This window comes from Pongo pygmaeus, chromosome 14, assembly GCF_028885625.2.
Source record: "Pongo pygmaeus isolate AG05252 chromosome 14, NHGRI_mPonPyg2-v2.0_pri, whole genome shotgun sequence".
Lineage (NCBI taxonomy): Eukaryota > Metazoa > Chordata > Mammalia > Primates > Hominidae > Pongo > Pongo pygmaeus.
Genome location: NC_072387.2, coordinates 36,548,198 through 36,567,349, shown reverse-complemented (window position 1 = coordinate 36,567,349; position 19,152 = coordinate 36,548,198). Strand labels below are relative to the sequence as shown.

The 19,152-nt window shown below is 42.7% G+C and overlaps 1 protein-coding gene across 2 annotated transcripts in view; it reads left to right on the top strand.

The window, feature by feature from the left end:
- FLT3 (fms related receptor tyrosine kinase 3) overlaps positions 1–19,152 on the top strand; it is a 97,008-nt gene that overhangs the window by 27,211 nt on the left and 50,645 nt on the right. The window contains exons 2-4 of one of the 2 annotated variants that reach the window (XM_054446513.2): positions 1,980–2,101; positions 10,225–10,427; positions 15,558–15,673. In XM_054446513.2, the coding sequence (XP_054302488.1) occupies positions 1,980–2,101; positions 10,225–10,427; positions 15,558–15,673 (441 nt within the window). Of the gene's footprint in view, positions 1–1,979; positions 2,102–10,224; positions 10,428–15,557; positions 15,674–19,152 lie in introns of those variants that run through there. The other variant, XM_054446514.2, reaches the window with a different exon arrangement.

The window sequence follows — 19,152 nt, the reverse complement described above, 5'->3', positions numbered from 1 at the left end:
AACATGGTGAACGCTGTCTCTACTAAAAACACAAAAATTAGCTGGGCATGATGGCGCACAACCGTAATCCCAGCTACTAGGGAGGCTGAGGCAGGAGAATCACTCAAACCCTGGAGACAGAGGTTGCAGTGAGCAGTGATCGTGCCACTGCACTCCAGCCTCGGCAACAGATCAAGACTCCGTCTCAATTAAAAAAGAGAGAGAGAGAGAGTAGATCTTAAATGTTCTCATCACCAAAAAAGAAAAAGAAAAAGATAAGTATACAAGCTGATGGATAGGTTAGTTAGCTTGATTGGGGTATTCATTTCACAATGTGTGTATGTATATGTGTATATACTTATATGTACATATATACTTAAATACATAAAGAGAAGCCCATATATATGTGTATATACTTAATATATACATATACATACACACATTATATATAAATACACGTATTTATATATATATATCAAAATTACATGATGTACCCTGTGAATATATGATGTACACTGCAATTTTTATTTGCCAATTATACCTAATACCCCCAAAGAAACAAAGATATAAACATATAAAGACAAAGAGGGTGGAGAAGGAGAAAGTAAAACTTTGAGAGCTTAAAAGCAGATAAGGCTGGGTGCAGTGGCTCACATCTATCATCCAGCAACTTGGGAGGCCAAGGCAGGAGGATCACTTGAGTCCAGGAGTTTGAAGTCAGTGTGTGCAACACAGTGAGATCCTGTCTCTTAAAAAACAAAAATTGAAAAGAAGAAGCAGATGATGAAAGCTGAATTATAGTTGGGGGTTGAGAAAGCTGAGAAGCAGCCTGCTTTTCATTGCAGGACCCCACAATAGTATAACTTGCCAAGACCAGCTCGCAGGACACAGGCAGCAGGCAAGAGAGATAATCTTCTCTGGGGAATCGGACCAGCTGGTGAGAAAAGACCTAAATATACACCTACAGAGATTGGGCCACAGGCCACATCATAGAGCTTAGGACAGACACCCAGCGCTTCATTCTTATATGAGAAGAGACTGTCAAAGATTGTCAGTCATTTGGGGAAAATATCTAAATCATGGGCAAACAGAAAGTGAAGAGGAGAGAAGGAATCAAAGAAATAATTCAAGAAAACGCCAAACAGAGGGATATGAATTTCTAGATTGAAAAGGTCCACTGAGTACCCAGCACAATGGATGAAAATAGACTCTCAGGATGGCACATAATTTTGAAAATTTTAGTGCTCTGGTTTCAAAGAAAAGATTCTATAAGCACCCATAAAGAAAAAAGAATATACCAGGCCGGGCACGGTGGCTCACACCTGTAATGCCAGCACTTTGGGAGGCAGAGGCGGGCGGATCACCTGAGGTCAGGAGTCCAAGACCAGCCTGGCTAACGTGGTGAAACCCCGTCTCTACTAAAAATACAAAAAAAAGAAAAAAAAAAAAATTAGCCAAGCACGGTGATGGGCACCTGTAATCCCAGCTACTTAGGAGGCTGAGGCAGGAGAATTACTTGAGCCCGGGAGGCAGAGCTTGCAGTGAGCCAAGAACGCGCCAGTGCACTCCAGCCTGGGCGACAGAGCTAGACTCCACCTCAAAAAAAAAAAAAAAAAAAAGGTAGAAATCTATATACAATAAAAAGTGCACACACACACACACACACAAATCATGTATACAAATAATCATTTCCTCAGTCAAACTAGCCTCATTTCAAAAGCTTAAGAGCCACATGTAGCTAGTGGCTACCATATTAGACAGCACAGGCATAGAACATGTCCATCACTGCAGACTGTTTTATTGGACAGCCCTGCTCTAAGTATCTCTGCTCCTGATTTAAACTAGACTAAACTTGCATAAAATCGAATTTCCTACATACTTTCGTAGTGGCCAATTTCCTCTGATTACACTTTGTTTTGTTGTTTGGTTGCAAGATAAATGCATGTTTTCTTTTTAAGGTGTGCATGTATCAACATTATCATTTTTATTTTGTTTTACAGTTGTTTTGTCTGCAATCATATTTGGGACTATTACAAATCAAGATCTGCCTGTGATCAAGTGTGTTTTAATCAATCATAAGAACAATGATTCATCAGTGGGGAAGTCATCATCATATCCCATGGTAAAGTAACATTAAAATTATACCTTTAACTGTTTTTCTCTAGAGAACGTAATTTGTAAGTTATTGAAGCCTACCGTGGCTAAATGGGCTTCTCTTTATGTGTTTAAGTATATTATGTCCTCACATCTGGTACCAACAGAGTATCTATACTCTAGCTCCCTGGCGCTCCATTCCTTCAAGAACTGTATTCTTCATATGAGGATTTAGGAAGGACACTGATGGATAACTAACATGAAGTAATGAGTAGAGTCGTTCCTTGGTGTACAGGGGGGATTGGTTCCAAGACTCTCACTAATACCAAAATCCATGGATACTCAAGTCCCTGATATAAAATGGCTTGGTATTTGCATGTAACCTATGCAGATTTTATATATTTTTGATACAGTCTCATTCTGTTGACCAGGCTGGAGTATAGTGGCATGATCATAGCTCACTGCAGCCTCGCCCTCCCGGGCTCAATCAATCCCCCCACTTCAACCTCCCAACTAGCTGGGACTAAAGACACACGCCACCACACCTGGCTAATTTTTTTTTATTTTTTGCAAAGATGGGGTCCCACTCTGTTGCCCAGGCTGATCTTGAACCCCTGGGCTCAACTGATCCTCCCACCTAAGCGTCCCAAAGTGCTGGGATTACAGTCCTGGGCCACCATACTTGACCCTCCCGTACACTTTTAAAATTATCTCTAGATTACTTATAATACCTAATACGATGCAAATGCTTTATAATACCTAAACAACTATGTGAATAGTTATTATACCCTATTGTTTAGGGAATAATGATGACAAGGGAAAAAAGTCGGTACATGTTCAGTACAGATGCAACCCCATTTTTTTCGGAATATTTTCAATCTGTAGTTGGTTGTATCCATGGATGCGGAACCCATGGTTACAGAGGGCCGACTGTATTTCCTTTTCTCCTTAAAGAGAATCCAGGCTTTTCTTCCAAGCCTGAATCCCTGACTTGCAGCTGCCCCCAGTATATAGGTAGATTTTCCATTTGCACATCAAAATCCACCTACATCATTTATTTTATTTCATTTCTATTTCCCCAAGCCTGCTCTTATTCTTGTATTAACTGATTTCTGTTTATACCCCTGTCTAGTTCCCAAGCTTGAAAGCTCAGCATCATTTTGGACTACTTTCTTTCTATTACTTTCACATTTGGTCAGTTACCAAGTGTTGTCAATTCCCTTTAGGAGTTCTCGTATAATCATCTCATATTCTCTAGTCTCATTGCCACTTCCCTAATTCAAGCCCTTGTTAACTCCCTCATAATCACAGTGATATCCTAAGTGGCCTCTTCCTGGTACAGTTCATCTCAGAGATAGCTGCTGGGCTAGCCTCCCTGTAGCAGGCACATCCTTCACTGCCTGGCTCTGCGTAAATTTACTCAAGGGAAGCTTAAGTGATGGAGAACTCAAAATAGTAGAAATCAGCCAGGTACAGTGACTCACACCTGTAATCCCAACACTTTGGGAGGCCAAGGTGGGTGGATCGCTTGAGCTCAGGAGTTTGAGACCAGCCTGAGGAACGTGGTGAAACCCTGTGTCTATCAAAAATACAACAACAAAAAAATTAACCAGCCATGGTGGTGTGCGCCTGTGGCCCCAGCTGCTTGTGAGGCTGAGGCCGGAGGATCATCTGAGCCAGGGAGGCAGAGGTTGCAGTGAGCCAAGATTGTGCCACTGCACTCCAGCCTGCCTTGGCCTCCCAAAGTGTTGGGATTACAGGCATGAGCCACTGCTACTGGCTGATATATATCTCATATATATATGATATATATCATAGATTTTTTTTTTTGTAGAGACGGGGTTTTGCCATGTTAGCCAGTCGGGTCTCGAACTCCTAACCTCAGGTGATCCGCCCACCTTGGCCTCCCAAAGTGCTGGGATTACAGGCATGAGCCACTCACTGCACCCGGCTGGGAATTGCGTTTCAACATGAGCTTTGGAGGGGACACACATCCAAACCATATCACCAACTATTCCATATTCTTCAAATTTGCTTTTAAGAAATGACTGTACTAAGGCACCAAGTATTCACAGCAGCTGAGTGAGATGCACTGTTTTTTTTTTTCCTGTCAATGATTAGAGAGCATAGGCAGGCAATCCACCATAACTCTAAAATTATCTCTCCTTACTAAATAGGTTCATTTATACCTCCCTTCCTCCAGAAAGTCAAAGCTGCATTTAATGTCACATTCCTCCTGAACAGATCTTGTGCCGTTACGGCACAGTCTAAACAAAACAAAACATAATAAAAACAAAAACAATAAAAACAAAAAGTCTCCACTATGATTTAATGACAGGTTTTCTGTTTGTGAAGAACTGAAGTCACTGGAGTTGACCAAATGTGTTTGACAATCATGACCTCATATTTCAGGCAGGTGGCCTGCACAAGCCAGCTCATTTTCTTTATTTGCCATGTCCCACCCTGTACTTCTAGAGAATAAGTTGTTGATTTGTTTGTTTGTTGGTTGGTTTTCTGTAACAAGGATTTGGGAAAGAATGGTGGACTTTGTGTGATGGATCATTTTACGTGCTTTCTCTGGACTTTTCACAGCTTGTGCAGCTGTTTTACTTACGTAAGCAGACAACAACTGTGTTAGCGATTTCATGTCCTCATTAGTTAGCTATACTTGTTATAAGAAGATCAACAGACTGAACTTCACTGTTATTACCAAAGTTGTATATATTTTTTTAACATTGTGAGTTTTAGATATCACAGTCTCTTAAATTCCAGTGCCTTCATGGCTCCGTGGGACTCAGCTCTGCCAGGTGGTGAAGAACGTGGCCTGGCCTTCAAGAACATCCCTTGGCTCCTGGTCAGCCTGGCTCAAGCTATTCCCGGACTGCCGGCGGTGGAGCCCACCACCTCTGTACTGTGCATTTGTCATGCTATTCTCTCTCCTCTGAAGCCCGCAGATTTATCTATCTGGATTGTACCCAGCTTTAATTTTTAAAAACTTTTTACAGGGGCTGGGCGCGGTGGCTCACGCCTGTAATCCCAGCATTTTGGGAGGCCCAGGCAGGCAGATCACCTGAGGTCGGGAATTCGAGACCAGCCTGGCCAACATGGACAAACTCTGTCTATGCTAAAAATACAAAATAAACTGGGCGTGGTGGCGCATGCCTGTAATCCCAGCTACTCAAGAGGCTGAGGCAGGAGAATCGCTTGAACCCGGGAGGCGGAGGTTGCGGTGAGCTGAAATCATACCATTGCACTCCAGCCTGGCAACAAGAGCGAGATTATGGATTTCTGGCGAGAATTTCCCAGGAGTGTGTCCTTCCCAGAGCATCATATTCAGAGTGACAGGAAGTCATTTGGTGTCATTATGAAGATGTGAACCTTGATCATTAGATTTAGACGGTGCATGCCAGGTGTCCGCACTGCAAAGTTACTATTTTCTTCACTTATAATTAATAAGTGTCTTGGAGGGGATGCAAATATCCTGTTCCTTCTTTAATTTTCACCTACTGATTTTAGCACCCATTAGTGGATCTTGCCTACGATTATTATGGTGGTATTTGCCTAATGGTGCTTTTCTTTTTCCTACATTCCCTCTATGTTAATTGGAATGTTTTGTAAGGAAGCACTGTCCCTTTCCCTTCATTTTATTTATTTATTTATTTATTTATTCAATTTTTTATTTATATCAGTATAGGCCCATGAATATTTATTTTATCCTCTGGGTTGTAACCCAATACAATCATTATTTATTTTGTTGCTCAAATTGTTCCAGCTTTGGCCATTGGGAGCTACTTCAGTTTTGCTCCTGTGTCCTTTCAACATCTCCTCATCTTTTTCCAAGCCCTTCCTTAATTTTTGACACACTACCAGATAGTTCAGATTCATCTTGTATTTTTCTTTTCTTGCCTTAGCCCTGGAATTAAGCACTTCTCCAAAGAGCACTGGCTTCTTTGAGGGGTAGTATTTAGAAACCAAGATCTGAGAATTGGGTGTGCCCATTGCTGCTGGGATATCATTGCTTCTAGGCCCTCTCGGCAGGCAGAGCCTGGAAATACAATATATAGATAATCTAATTTTAGAATTACTAACCCATACCCTGGTGAGAAATAGATTTACTAACTAAAGGACAGTATTTGTGTACAGTGCTTTTTGTCTTTAGCCTTAAGGGATCCAAAGTATTATTTTCTGAAGTTACTTAGGTTAGTTCCTTTCTTTCCCATCCCCTTCACTATGGTTTTATTATTTATTTGTGATACAATTGAATTAATTTGGTTCGTATTCCATTTTGATATTTCTTCCAGCCCCCTCATTTCACATATTCTAGTTGGTTTATTTATTTTATTTTATTTATTATATATTCTTTTACTAGAGACAGGGTTACACCATGTTGCCAAGGCTGGTCTCAAACTCCTGGACTCAAGCAATCTGCCTGCCTTGGCCTCCCGAAGTGCTGGGATTACAGGCGTGAGCCACCACGCTTGGATTATTATTATTATTATTATTATTATTATTATTATTACTTTGAGACAAGATCTCGCTCCGTTGTCCAGGCTGGAGTGCGGTGACACAAACATAGCTCCCTTCAGCCTCAACCTCCTAGGCTCAAGCGATCCTCCTGCTTCAGCCTCCCGGGTAGCAAGGACCACAGGCATGGGCCACCATGCCTGGCTAATTTTTTAATTTTCTGTAGAGATGGGGTCTCACTTTGTTGCCCAGGCTGATCTTGAACTCCTGGGCTCAAGTGATCCTCTTGCCTTGGCCTCACAAAGTCCTGAGATTACAGGCATGAGCCACTGTGCCTGACCCTCCTCATTGGTTTAATTACTTGTTTTTTGAGACATGACATGACTCTTGTCCTAAAAGTCAAAACTATGTGAAACGGTATACTCAGAGAAGTATCACTCTCTCCTCATTCCTACTGACAAGTTTCCACCCTCTTTCTACATATCCCTGTAATTAACCAATCCCTTTAGGTGTCTTGCTATTATTCCTGTATTTATTGTGCACAAGTGACCAGATACATATATATTTCCTTATATTCTCCTCTTTCTTACATAGCATAGCATTCTTGAAGGTAGATACTGTTTGCACCTAGCTTTCTTCACTTAAAAGTACATCCAGGAAATCGTTGCAAATCAGTTCTTAGAGGTTGTCTTCATTCTTTTTTATAGCTACATAGTACTCCCTGGTGTGGATGTACCATAATTTGTTCAACCACTCTCCTATGTACGAGCATTTAGGTTGTTTTCAGTATTTTGCAATTACAAATTGTGCTGCAATTAATTGCTAGAGGTATGCTTATTCCCAGAAGTGAGATTGCTGGCTCAAATGGTGAGTGAATAGCAAGTTTTATTAGGTATTGCCAAATTCTCCAGAAGGGTTGTGCAGGGTGTGTTCCCCCAGCAATGCAGGAGAAAACTGTTTCCCCATGGCCTCACCAACAAAATGTGTTGTCATATTTTTTAATTTTTTGCCAGTCTGATAGAGGAGAAGTGATATATTAGTCTTGTTTTAACTTACGGATTTCTAATTATAAGTAGGTTTAATATTTTCTCATATGTTTGAGGGCCATTCTTTTTTTTCTTTTTTTGAGATGAAGTCTCACTCTGTCACCCAGGCTGGAGTACAGTAGTGCCATCTTGGCTCACTGCAGCCTCTGCCTCCCAGGTTCAAGCAGTTCTCTGCCTCAGCCTCCCAAGTAGCTGGGATTACAGGCGGCTGCCACCACACCCGGCAAATTTTTGTATTTTTAGTAGAGACAGGGTCTCACCATCTTGGCCAGGCTGGTCTCGAACTCCTGACCTTGTGATCCACCCACCTTGGCCTCCCAAAGTGCTGGGATTTCAGGCGTGAGCCACCACGCCTGGCCGAGGGCCATTCTTTATATCTTTTTTCTTGAATTGTGTATTCAATTCTTTTTCCCATTTTTCTACTGTGTTTTGGTTCTGTGTCCCTCAATTTTCAAAGGTTCTTTTTATATTAGGGGTATTCGCCCTTTACTTGTAATATATATTGGAATATTTTCTTCTAGTATGTCAGCTGGGTTTTTTTTTGTTTTGTTTTGGGATGGGGTCTTGCTATGTTCTCTAGGCTGGACTTGAACTCCTGGGCTCAAGTGATCCTTCCACCTCAGCCTCCTGAGTAGCTGGAACTACAGGCATGTACCACCATGCTTGACTTGTCTATTATTTTTTACTTTATCTTGTGCCCATCTTTTATGATCCAGCTCAATTACTGGACTTGGGTGAAGAACTTAAACATCTTGGCTTCTCCCTCCTTTGAAGAAATCTCTTCTCCCTCCTTTGAAGTTCCAGGGCACTTACAATTTACATTTCAAAGTAGTTGGTATCTTTTTATGGGACACATTGTATTTCTCCTATGTTTTACTTATTTATTCCTAGGAGACTCAAACTCTTTAAGGACAAGATTAGTTTTTTGTTTTTTTTTTTCTAGTCTCATAGTACTCAGCAGATGGTCTTGCACTTATCAGATACTTACTAAGTGAACAAGTAAGACCAGAAATATGGTTTTTGACCAGTAGCAGAAGAGCTACCCTGCTCTTCACCTGAAGAAATATGTGTGTGCTCATGTGTATGCGTGTGTGCATGCTGTGTTCAGCCATGTAAAGGAGATAGGAGGTGGGGGACTCCACAGCAGAAGCTGCTCCAACCCCTGCTCTCAATATATCTTAATTAATTAATTAATTAATTTTTTGAGACAGAGTCTCACTCCATCCCCCAGGCTGGAGTACATTGGTGCATTGGTGGGATCTAGGCTCATTGCAACCTCCACCTCCCAGGTTCAAATGATTCTCCTGCCTCAGCCTCCTGAGTAGCTGGGATTACAGGCGCCTGCCACCACACCCAGCTAATTTTTTGTATTTTCAGTAGAGACGGGGTTTCACCATGTTGGCCAGGCTAGTCTTGAACTCCTGACCTCAAGTGATCCGCCCACTTCAGCCTCCCAAAGTGCTGGAATTACAGGCGTAAGCCATGGCGCCTGGCCTAATATATCTCAATTATTTAAAGCAGGCAAGAAGTGTGGTGGTGGCAGTGTGGCTATGGGGACATCTGCCCAGAAAATTTGGTTTTTAAATTTCCTCTAACACAGATACCAATTTACCATTGCTTTATAAATTTTTATCTATATACCAACAATCACAAAAATATTTACCTATATATTATAGATTTTATAATTACGGTCTGAACATTAGTTTGCTAGGGGTGATACAACAAACTACCACAGACTGGGCAACTTAAACTAACAGAAATTTATTATCTCACAATTCTGGAGGCTAGAAGTCCAAAATTAAGGTGGCAGCAGGGTTGGTTCCTTGTAAGGGCAGTGAGCAAGAATCTGCTCCAGGCCTCTCTCCTTGGTTTGAAGATGGTTGTCTTTCTGTTCACATGATGTTCTTACTGTCTGTGTATCTGCCTTCAAATCTCCTCTTTTTTTTTTTTTTTTTTTTGAGACAGAGTCTCACTCTGTTGCCCAGTCTGGAGTGCAGTGGCGTGATCTCAGCTCGCTGCAACCTCCGCCTCCCATGTTCAAGCCATTCTCCTGCCTCAGCCTCCCGAGGAGCTGGGATTACAGGTGCCAACCACCACTTCCAGCTAATTTTTTGTATTTTTAGTAGACATAGGGTTTCACCATGTTGGCCAGGCTGGTCTCAAATTCCTGACTTCAAGTGATCTGCCTGCCTTGGCATCCCAAAGTGCTAGGATTGCAGGTGTGAGCCACCATGCCCTGCCTCCTCTTCTTATAAGGACACCAGTCATACTGGATTTAGGCCCACCCTAATGACCCATTTTAACTTGATTACTGCTGTAAAGACCATCTCCAAATAAAGTTGCATTCTGAGATACTGAGGGTTAGGACTTCAACATGTGAATTTGCAGAGGTAGGGGGACACACGCCGTGACAGTCTGTACGACATTTTAGAAATGCAGCCCAAAGTTATTTATCTTTTCTTTAGAGAATTATAATTAATAGAACCTTCAGTCGGCAACGTGTTCTCAGTGGGTTCCAGCTTGTGTGGGTGTTGTGTGCAGTGTGTCAACATGCATGTGCTTGATAAAGTTTTGACGTGAAGAAGAGGAGGCCTTAGACCTGCAGTTTTCATGAATTCACTTTGTTCTATCTGCAACGTAGGTGTCAGAATCCCCAGAAGACCTCGGGTGTGCGTTGAGACCCCAGAGCGCAGGGACAGTGTACGAAGCTGCCGCTGTGGAAGTGGATGTATCTGCTTCCATCACATTGCAAGTGCTGGTCGACGCCCCAGGGAACATTTCCTGTCTCTGGGTCTTTAAGCACAGCTCCCTGAATTGCCAGCCACATTTTGATTTACAAAACAGGTAAGTGGAGGAATACCTTCTTGACATAAAATGTGGTTCATTTGGAATTTTGTTTCAAGTTTCTGTTCATGTTTATTGTAAACCTTTTTTTTTTTTTTGTGAGTCAGGGTCTCTCTCTGTCACCCAGGCCAGAGTACGGTGGCACAGTCTTGGCTCACTGTAGCCTCGACCTTCCAAGCTCAAGTAATCCCCCCACCCCAGTCCTCCCAAGTAGCTGGGACTACAGGCGCGTGCCACCACACCCAGCTAATTTTTTAAATTTTTCTAGGCACGATGGTTTTTCACCACGTTGCCAAGGCTGGTCTTGAGCTCCTGGGTTTAAGCGATCCACCCACCTCAGCCTTCGAAAGTACCGGGATTACAGGTGTGAGCCACTGCACCTGGCCTCGGCCTGTTTTTTGTAACTCTTCAGTGAAATAATGAACTAAAATTATAGTTAGGGCATCAATACATGACATTATATATCTGTCAAATCTCATAGGATGTATAACACAAAAAATGAACCCTAATGCGAACTATCTCTCTCTGTCATCCAGGCTGGAGTGCAGTGGCCTGATCTTGGCTCACTGAAACTTCTGTTTCCCAGGTTCAAGTAATTCTCCTGTCTTAGCCTCCTGAATAGCGGGGATCACAGGTGCACACCACCACGCCAGCTAATTTTTGTATTTTTAGTAGACATGGGGTTTCACCATGTTGGCCAGGCTGGCCTCGAACTCCTGACCACAGATGATCCTCCCACCTCGGCCTCCCAAAGTACTGGGATTATAGGCGTGAGCCACCGTGCCCGGCCCAAACTATGAACTTTAAAATTGGTTCATCAATTGTAACAAACATATCACACCTATGCAAGATGTTAATATTAAGGGAAACTGTGTGCGGAGGGAAGGGCATATATGGCATCTTTCTGTGTCTTCTGCTCAATTTTCCTGTAAGTCTAAAACTCTCTAAAAAGTAAAGTTGGTTAGGTGCAGTGGCTCATGCCTGTAATCCCAGCACTTTGGGAGGCCGAGGTGGGAGGATCACCTGAGGTCAGGAGTTCGAGACCAGCCTGGACAACATGGTGAAACGCCATCTCTACTAAAAATAAAAAAATTAGCCAGGCGTAGTGGTACGGGCCTGTAATCACAGCTACTTGGGAGGCTGAGGCGGAAGAATAGCTTGAAGCCCGGAGGGGGAGGTTCGGTGAGCCAATGTCACGCCACTGCACTCCAACCTGAGAGACAAGAGTGAGACTCCGTCTCAAAAAAAAAAAAAAAGAAAAAAAGAAAAAAGTTAAGTCTATTAAGTTAAACCTATATACACAGACACATATATAAATATATAGAAAGCAGTAAGTGGCTGGCAAAATGTAAAACAAATAGTGAAAAGAATATCTAGGTTTTTTTTCTTTTTCTTTTTTTTTTTTTTTAAATATTTTTACCTTATTTACAATTAAGAATTTTTTTTTTTTTTGAGGCAGAGTTTTGCTCTGTCTCCCAGGCTGGAGTGCAGTGGCACGATCTCAGCTCGCTGCAACCTCTGCCTCCCAGGTTCAAGCAATTCTTGTGCCTCAGCCTCCTGAGTAGCTGGGATTACAGGCACCTACCACCATTCCTGGCTAATGTTTTTTGTTTTCATTTATTTTTTTGTATTTTTAGTAGAGACAGGGTTTCATCATGTTGGCCAGTCTGGTCTCAAACTCCTGACCTCAGGTGATCCACCCGCCTCAGCCTCCCAAAGTGCTGGGATTACAGGCGTGAGCCACCGCACTGGGTCTATTTGGGATTTTTTAAGTGTCTTGTTTTATAGTTGGATATCATGTTAAAGATAAAATTTAGAAAGTTTTCATTTCATTCTTGTTAGTGTAGCAAGAAATTTCTTTTTTAAATTTATTTATTTAGGCGGAGTCTTGCTCTGTTGCCAGGCTGGAGTGCAGTGGCGTGATCTCGGCTCACTGCAACCTCCTCCTTCTGGGTTCAAGCAATTCTCCTGCCTCAGCCCACCAAGTAGCTGGGATTACAGGCAGCTACCACCACGCCCAGCTAATTTTTGTATTTTTAATAGAGGTGGGGTTTCACCATGTTGGACAGGATGGTCTCCGTCTCTTGACCTCTTGATCTGCCCACCTTGGCCTCCCAAAGTGCTGCGATTACAGGCATGAGCCACAGCACCCAGCCAAGAAATTCTTAAAAAAAAAATTTTTTTAAAGGAAATTTATTGTTGGGAAATGCTTGGGAAAAGAACATTAGATCTTATCTATTTTGTTTCACAATATGATAAGCAGAATTGCAATGTTATGTGCTATCTACAGATTATTTAGTAAGACATTGATCTGTCTGTGAGGAACGTCGGTCTCATCCAGAAAAATGTCTTAGCCAAGATGTGTGGGTAATGTCCTAACCCTGTATAGCTCTATGCTGATTGCTGCCCCCTGCTGTCCTTGTCCTCTTGCTGAAATGAGATGGGGCAGAGGACATACGTCAATTAAATGCCCTCTTAACGCAGCCTTTCTTTTACATTCTTGTGGCTGTCCTGTTGTCCCATAGGTGTAGAGAAGGCACGCGCTTTCCAGGAACTATGTAGTAAACAGTACCCAAATGGCCTGCAAGGGGTATCAGGCCCCTTGATAGGGTCTTGGAGAACGTCTCTGTGATCAACCTGTACCAGTTATTTGTATTTGTTTTTAAGGTCAAATACATTCTTCTCTTAAGTGATTTGCAGGACAATGAGTATAGTTCTGAAGTTGAGTTCTAAATCTTGGAACACATTCATTTTCCTTTCCTCTTTTGAGATTGTATTACTCACTTCTTGTTTTTTGGCTGCAAATGTGCTTGGATTACAGGCGTGAGCCACCGTGCCAGCCACATTTTTTCTTTTTATTGGGAAGGCATCTCAATATGTTGCCCAGGTTAGTCTTGAACTCGTGGCCTCAAGCGATCCTCCTACCTTGCCTCCCAAACTGCTGCGACTGCAGACGTGGTGGCTCACGCCAGGCGAATGGTTCAGAGAAAAAAAGCATATCATCAAAATAGATCTGCAGAAGCAAATCAAGTATATATTCTACTAATTGACTGTGTTTAAGAATGCAGGCCCATGTACTATTGAACCTGCTTGCTGCTTTAAAGCAGGGCTTCTGGAATATCACCTGTATTTGGATTGCCTGGAGATCTTGTTTACAATGCAGATTCTGATGAGTAGGTCTCAGTGGGACCTGAGATTCTGCATCTTTGTCAACTCCCAGCTGATGCTAACACTGTTAGAGAAAGACTACACTTTGCACAGTTAAGGGTCTAAAGGTCAGAAAGTGTGACCTTTATTTTATTATTTTATTTTATTATTTTATTTTTTGAGATGGAGTTTCACTCTTGTTGCCCAGGCTGGAGTGCAATGGCACGATCTTGGCTCACCGCAACCTCCGCCTCCTGGGTTCAAGCAATTCTCCTGCCTCAGCCTCCTGAGTAGCTGGGATTACAGGCATGCGCCACCCCACGCAGCTAATTTTGTATTTTTAGTAGAACAGGGTTTCTCCATGTTGGTCGGCTGGTCTCGAACTCCCGACCTCAGGTGATCCACCTGCTTCGGCCTCCCAGAGTGCTGGGACTACAGGCATGAGCCACTGTGCTTGGCCAGAAAGTGTGAATTTAAATCCAGCATCACTCAACAAAGTGCTAGGAGGACTGTCAGCTTTAAAGAGAGAGGATAGCACCAAATACACATCACAGTTATCTCTCGGAAGAAAATGCCCCTAACCCAATTTATGTTTACTGATTATCTGAGAAGTTAAAAATACTGACACTGAGACATCTTTCTCTTTACATCTGAGTGATATTCAGTGTAATTATTACTTCATAGGAACATGCCTTTTGTCAGATTTTGCTTGAGTTCTTTCAGTTAGACAGAGAAAGGCACAAACTAGGAGAACTGTTTTTTTTTTTAATCTCAGTGTTCTGTGAATGGGAAACTGAGGCTGAGGCTGGTGACCAGGTGACTGGGCACATGTGATCACAGAGGGTGCTTTGTTATGGAAGGAAATGGCATGCCACTGCTAAAGGGACTGTATCACCAACACTGTGTGTGGGAGGTTTTTTTTTTAATTTTTTTTTTTCGAGACGGAGTTTCGCTCTTGTTGCCCAAGCTGGAGTGCAATGGTGCAATCTTGGCTCACTGCAACCTCCGCCTCCCAGGTTCAAGCGATTCTCCTGCCTCAGTCTCCTGAGTAACTGGGATGACAGGTGGGCGCCACCACGCCCGGCTAATTTTTTGTATTTTTAGTAGAAACAGGTTTCACCATGTTAGCCAGGCTGGTCTTGAACTCCTGACCTCAGGTGATCCACCCATCTCGGCCTCCCAAAGTGCTGGGATTACAGGCGTGAGCCACTGCATCCGGCCGTCTTTTTTTTTTTTTAATTTTTAAAAAATAGAGGTAGGGTCTCACTATGTGGCCCAGGCTGGTCTTGAACTCCTGGGCTCAAGTGATCTGCCAGCCTTGGCCTTCCAAAGTTCTGGGATTACATGTGTGAGCCACTGCACCCAGCTTACTGTGCTTTTGTGGTTGTTTTTTCAGGTTTTTTTTGAGACGGAGTTTCACTGTTGTGGTCCAGGCTGGAGTGCAGTGGTGCGACCTGAGCTCCCTGCAGCCTTCACCTCCTGGGTTCAAGCAATTCTCCTGCCTCAGCCTCCTGAGTAGCTGGGATTACAGGTGCCTGCTGCCATTCTCAGCTAATTTTTGTATTTTTAGCAGAGACAGGGTTTCACCATGTTGGCCAGGCTGGTCTCGAACTACTGACCTCAGGTGATCTGCCTGCCTTGGCCTCCCCAAGTTCTGGGATTACAGGTGTGAGCCACCGCACCCGGCCTCCTATGTGTTTTTAGATGGGAGTTTTCAATCCTAGAAGCTCGGAGAAGGTGAGATGATGGCACCGGAATGGAGCTCTCCCACCCTCAAGGGGAGGACTCGTTAAAAGTCAGGGTCCAACGAGCAACTCCCAGTCTGAGTGCTGGGCACATGACAGAAGCTGTGTTCTCCACAGAGCGGCTTCCGTGCCAGTCGGGGAACGCTGGAGTACCAAACTGCCTTTTTAGTCACTATGAAATTTTGTTTTTAGTTTCACACATTTTCCAAAATAACTAGTTCTCTTTCCTGTTTTGCAGAGGAGTTGTTTCCATGGTCATTTTGAAAATGACAGAAACCCAAGCTGGAGAATACCTACTTTTTATTCAGAGTGAAGCTACCAATTACACAATATTGTTTACAGTGAGTATAAGAAGTAAGTCCAGCCTGCTACTAGTATTCCAGCCTGGAATACCACAGTATTTCAAAGGAGTGGTTTAGAACCCGTTAGCTTTACCAGCTCCTCTAGACATATTCAGATTTCCCTTGATACGTAGTTGGATTGATTAGATTCCCGTCAACCCTCTGTAGAACGTATAGAGAACTGAGAATCACTGATGAATCACTGATGTGTGCCGTGGGCTCTCAGAATGCGACTGCTGCTAAAAACACCTGGGACATCCTCTGTTCAGTAGCAGATGACTGACAGGGAAGAAATGGAAAACATTTTGACCTTGGAATCAGAAGACCTCTGTTCTAATTCTGGTTCTGTTACTACCACTTATGGCAGGTCACAGTTTCTCTAAGCCCCAATTTCCTTATTGGTAAAATGGGGATAAAAATACATACCTCACAGGATTGGAAGGTCTCAGCGTGATCCAATAGAACTTTCTGAGATGATGAAAATGATCTTTCTCTTCTCTTTCCAATACAGTAGCCACTGGCCACATGGGGCTGTTGAACACTTGAAATGTGGCTAAGGTGACTGAGGAACTAAAGTTTTAATTTTATTTAATTTTAATTCGTTAAAATTGGAATGTAAATAGCCCCATGCAGCTAGGGGCTACTGTGTTGGACAGCGCAGGCCCACACGCATGCCAGACCATATGCAAACTGTAAGGAACAGTCCAGATGTTCTTACCAAGGGAGGCAGCTGTGCAGTTGGCAGAGGCACGACCTGCATGTGCTTTCTGGCTTCTCCTTATTTCGTCCCCATCATGCACAGACTCAGTGCTACGCACACTGAACTTGCTGCTTCACCTTCCATGACCAAGAAGGACTAAAGGTGGCTGCATTCACTTAGGTCCTCGTGCCTTTAGGGGCCAATGCAGTGCTCCAAAAACCCTGGGTTAATATCACTTAAAATTAGGTCCCGCCCAACACATTGACACAACTTGCCAGGCTCCCCTCTTCCTTGTCAGTGATTCAAATGTCCGGCCCACAGAGGTGCCCTGGGTCAGGAATAACCACAACTGCCCTTTGCTGAAGATCTTCTGCCTGTTTCATCTCAGATGCTCACAGCGATCCTGCATGCATGTAGATGAGAAAACAGACCCTCTGAGAGGTGTGGTGGTGGGCACAGCTGGAGGCTTTCTGCACCACACTGCCGTGGGTCTAGTGTGAGAATGTGTGGGTCTTGCTGTCAAAGCTACTAACAGAAGAGAGCACGCAAGAGTCCCAGAAGTGTCATCTTACCGGGGTTGGGGGTGGAGTAAGGTTCTAAAGTCAGCCTGTAAGGTATACATTAGCTAAAGTCAAAATTACTCAAAAGTTATTCTGGAAAGTCCTTTAATTACTCTGAAAATGATAGGACCAGAGCCCTACAAGCTCCAAAGCCAAGAATCACCTTTGGTTGCTCTTTAATGTGGGTCGTGTTCCCTGTCCCCTTTCTAGTCCCTTACCGTGTCTGTGGGACAGTAAATACGTGCCCCGGGTTGGATGAAGCTAGGACATTTCTTGCTCTCTCCCTCTCTTCCTCTTTCTCCTTTTTTCTCTCCTTTTTAAATTTTCTTGCCAAGTATAAATAGTTGTATAAGGTAAGTGGGCATCTGCTGTGTCTCTGTTATACTTAGGGCATGTTCCTTTCACTTAAGATTTACAATGTAAAAATGTAACAACAATTATTCTGTAACTTATTTTTAGCGTCCTTCAAGGTGGTGGGGTCCAAAAAATAGGTGGGAGAGACGTGGCAACAGTCAGTGTGAAAAAGAGGAAAGGGTTTAGTCAACCACAAGCTCAGTATTAACCACCAGCATGGCATGGTTGCCAAAAAAGTAAATTTGAACCTTGGCAGTGTTCATGAAAATATAACGTCTAAATTAAGGAAATTAATAGAAGATTATTCATTTCAGTTCTACTTTTTTAAAGATGAATACTGACAAAATGGAGCAACCAGGATAGTGGAAAACTTGGAATTCTTTAAATTAGGAGCAGTTGAAGGAATTGGGAATGTGTAGTATATAGAAGGAAATATTTTGAGGAGACGATAAGATTGATTGCAGTGTAATGCAGAGGAAATTCTTTTGGGATTTGAGTCAGGAAACCTGACCTAACTAGTTGAAGTACCTTGTATGGTAATTATCTCCCTTGAGCTCAGTTTCTGATTTTAAATATTTGAAGGATTTTCATATGGAATCAAAGCTAGACTTTAAAAAAGTTGCTCTAGAGGGTAGGATAAGAACCAGTTGTTAGAAATTACAGGGAGAAAAAGTAAAAATCACCACAAGATGGGAAAAAATACTTGCAGTTCACAATCAACAAAGGATTAATAGTCATAATATGTAAAATCAATAAGATGAACAATCTATATAAGTCAATAAGTCAATAAGAAAAACAAAACAAAATGAAAACCTATTAGAGAAATGAGCAAAGGACATGAGTAGGCATTTCATTTTTGGAACATGAAACCTAAATGGTCAAGAAACATGTTAAAAGATAAACTTAGGCACGTTAAAGTTGTAAAGAGTATATTTGAGCAGAAAGCAATTCATGAGTCAGGCAGTACCAGATGGCAAGCAGGTGGGCTCCAGTGAGGGGATTCAAGGGTAAGACTTCTTTCTATAAGGTGTTCCTGGAAGCAAGACAAAGAAAAGATTTGATTGTTTAAAGAAGGACAGTCCCTCGATTGGTCAGTTTGCAGTTCCTCATTGATTAAGCTAAGTTGCATTTTGCTGCTCATATTGAATTGGGTTTGTTTTTTGCTTTTTGTTGTTGTTGTTGTTGTAGAGATGGAGTTTCGGCATGTTACCTAGGCTGGTCTCGACCTCCTGGGCTCAAGCGATCCTCCCGCCTCACCCTCCCTAAGTGCTGGGATTACAGGCGTGAGCCACCATGCCCGGCCTTCATTCTTTTCCTTTTTTTTTTTTTTTTTGAGTTGGGTTTTGATTTGTTTACCTAGGAACTCAAGCTGTTAGAGCTGTCTCAGCCTAATGGGCTCCCAATTAATTATTTTAACACATGTTAAATTAATAATGGAGAAATTAAATTAAGACCACAATGAAATACCATTTTATACTTGCTAGATTGCTGAAAATTAAGAAGTCTTGGCAAGTCTATAAAGCAATAGGTGCTCTCATATCCTGCTGTGTAACATAAATTAGTATAACCACTTTGGAAAACAAATGATCGTTATGTGTAAGGCTGAATGTGCTCATACCATGTAGACCAGCAGTTCCACTCTTAAGAATGTTATTAAGGAAACTGTTATACACATGCCTCAGTACAAATGTGTGGAATGTTCAGAGCACATGGTTGATCATACAAAAAACTGTGGCCGGGTGTGGTGGCTCATACCTGTAATCCAAGCACTTTGGGAGGCCGAGGCAGGGAGATTACTTGAGCCTGGGAGGTTGAAGCTGTAGTGAGCTGAGATTGCACCACTGCACTCCAGCCTGGGTGACAGAGACCCTGTCTCAC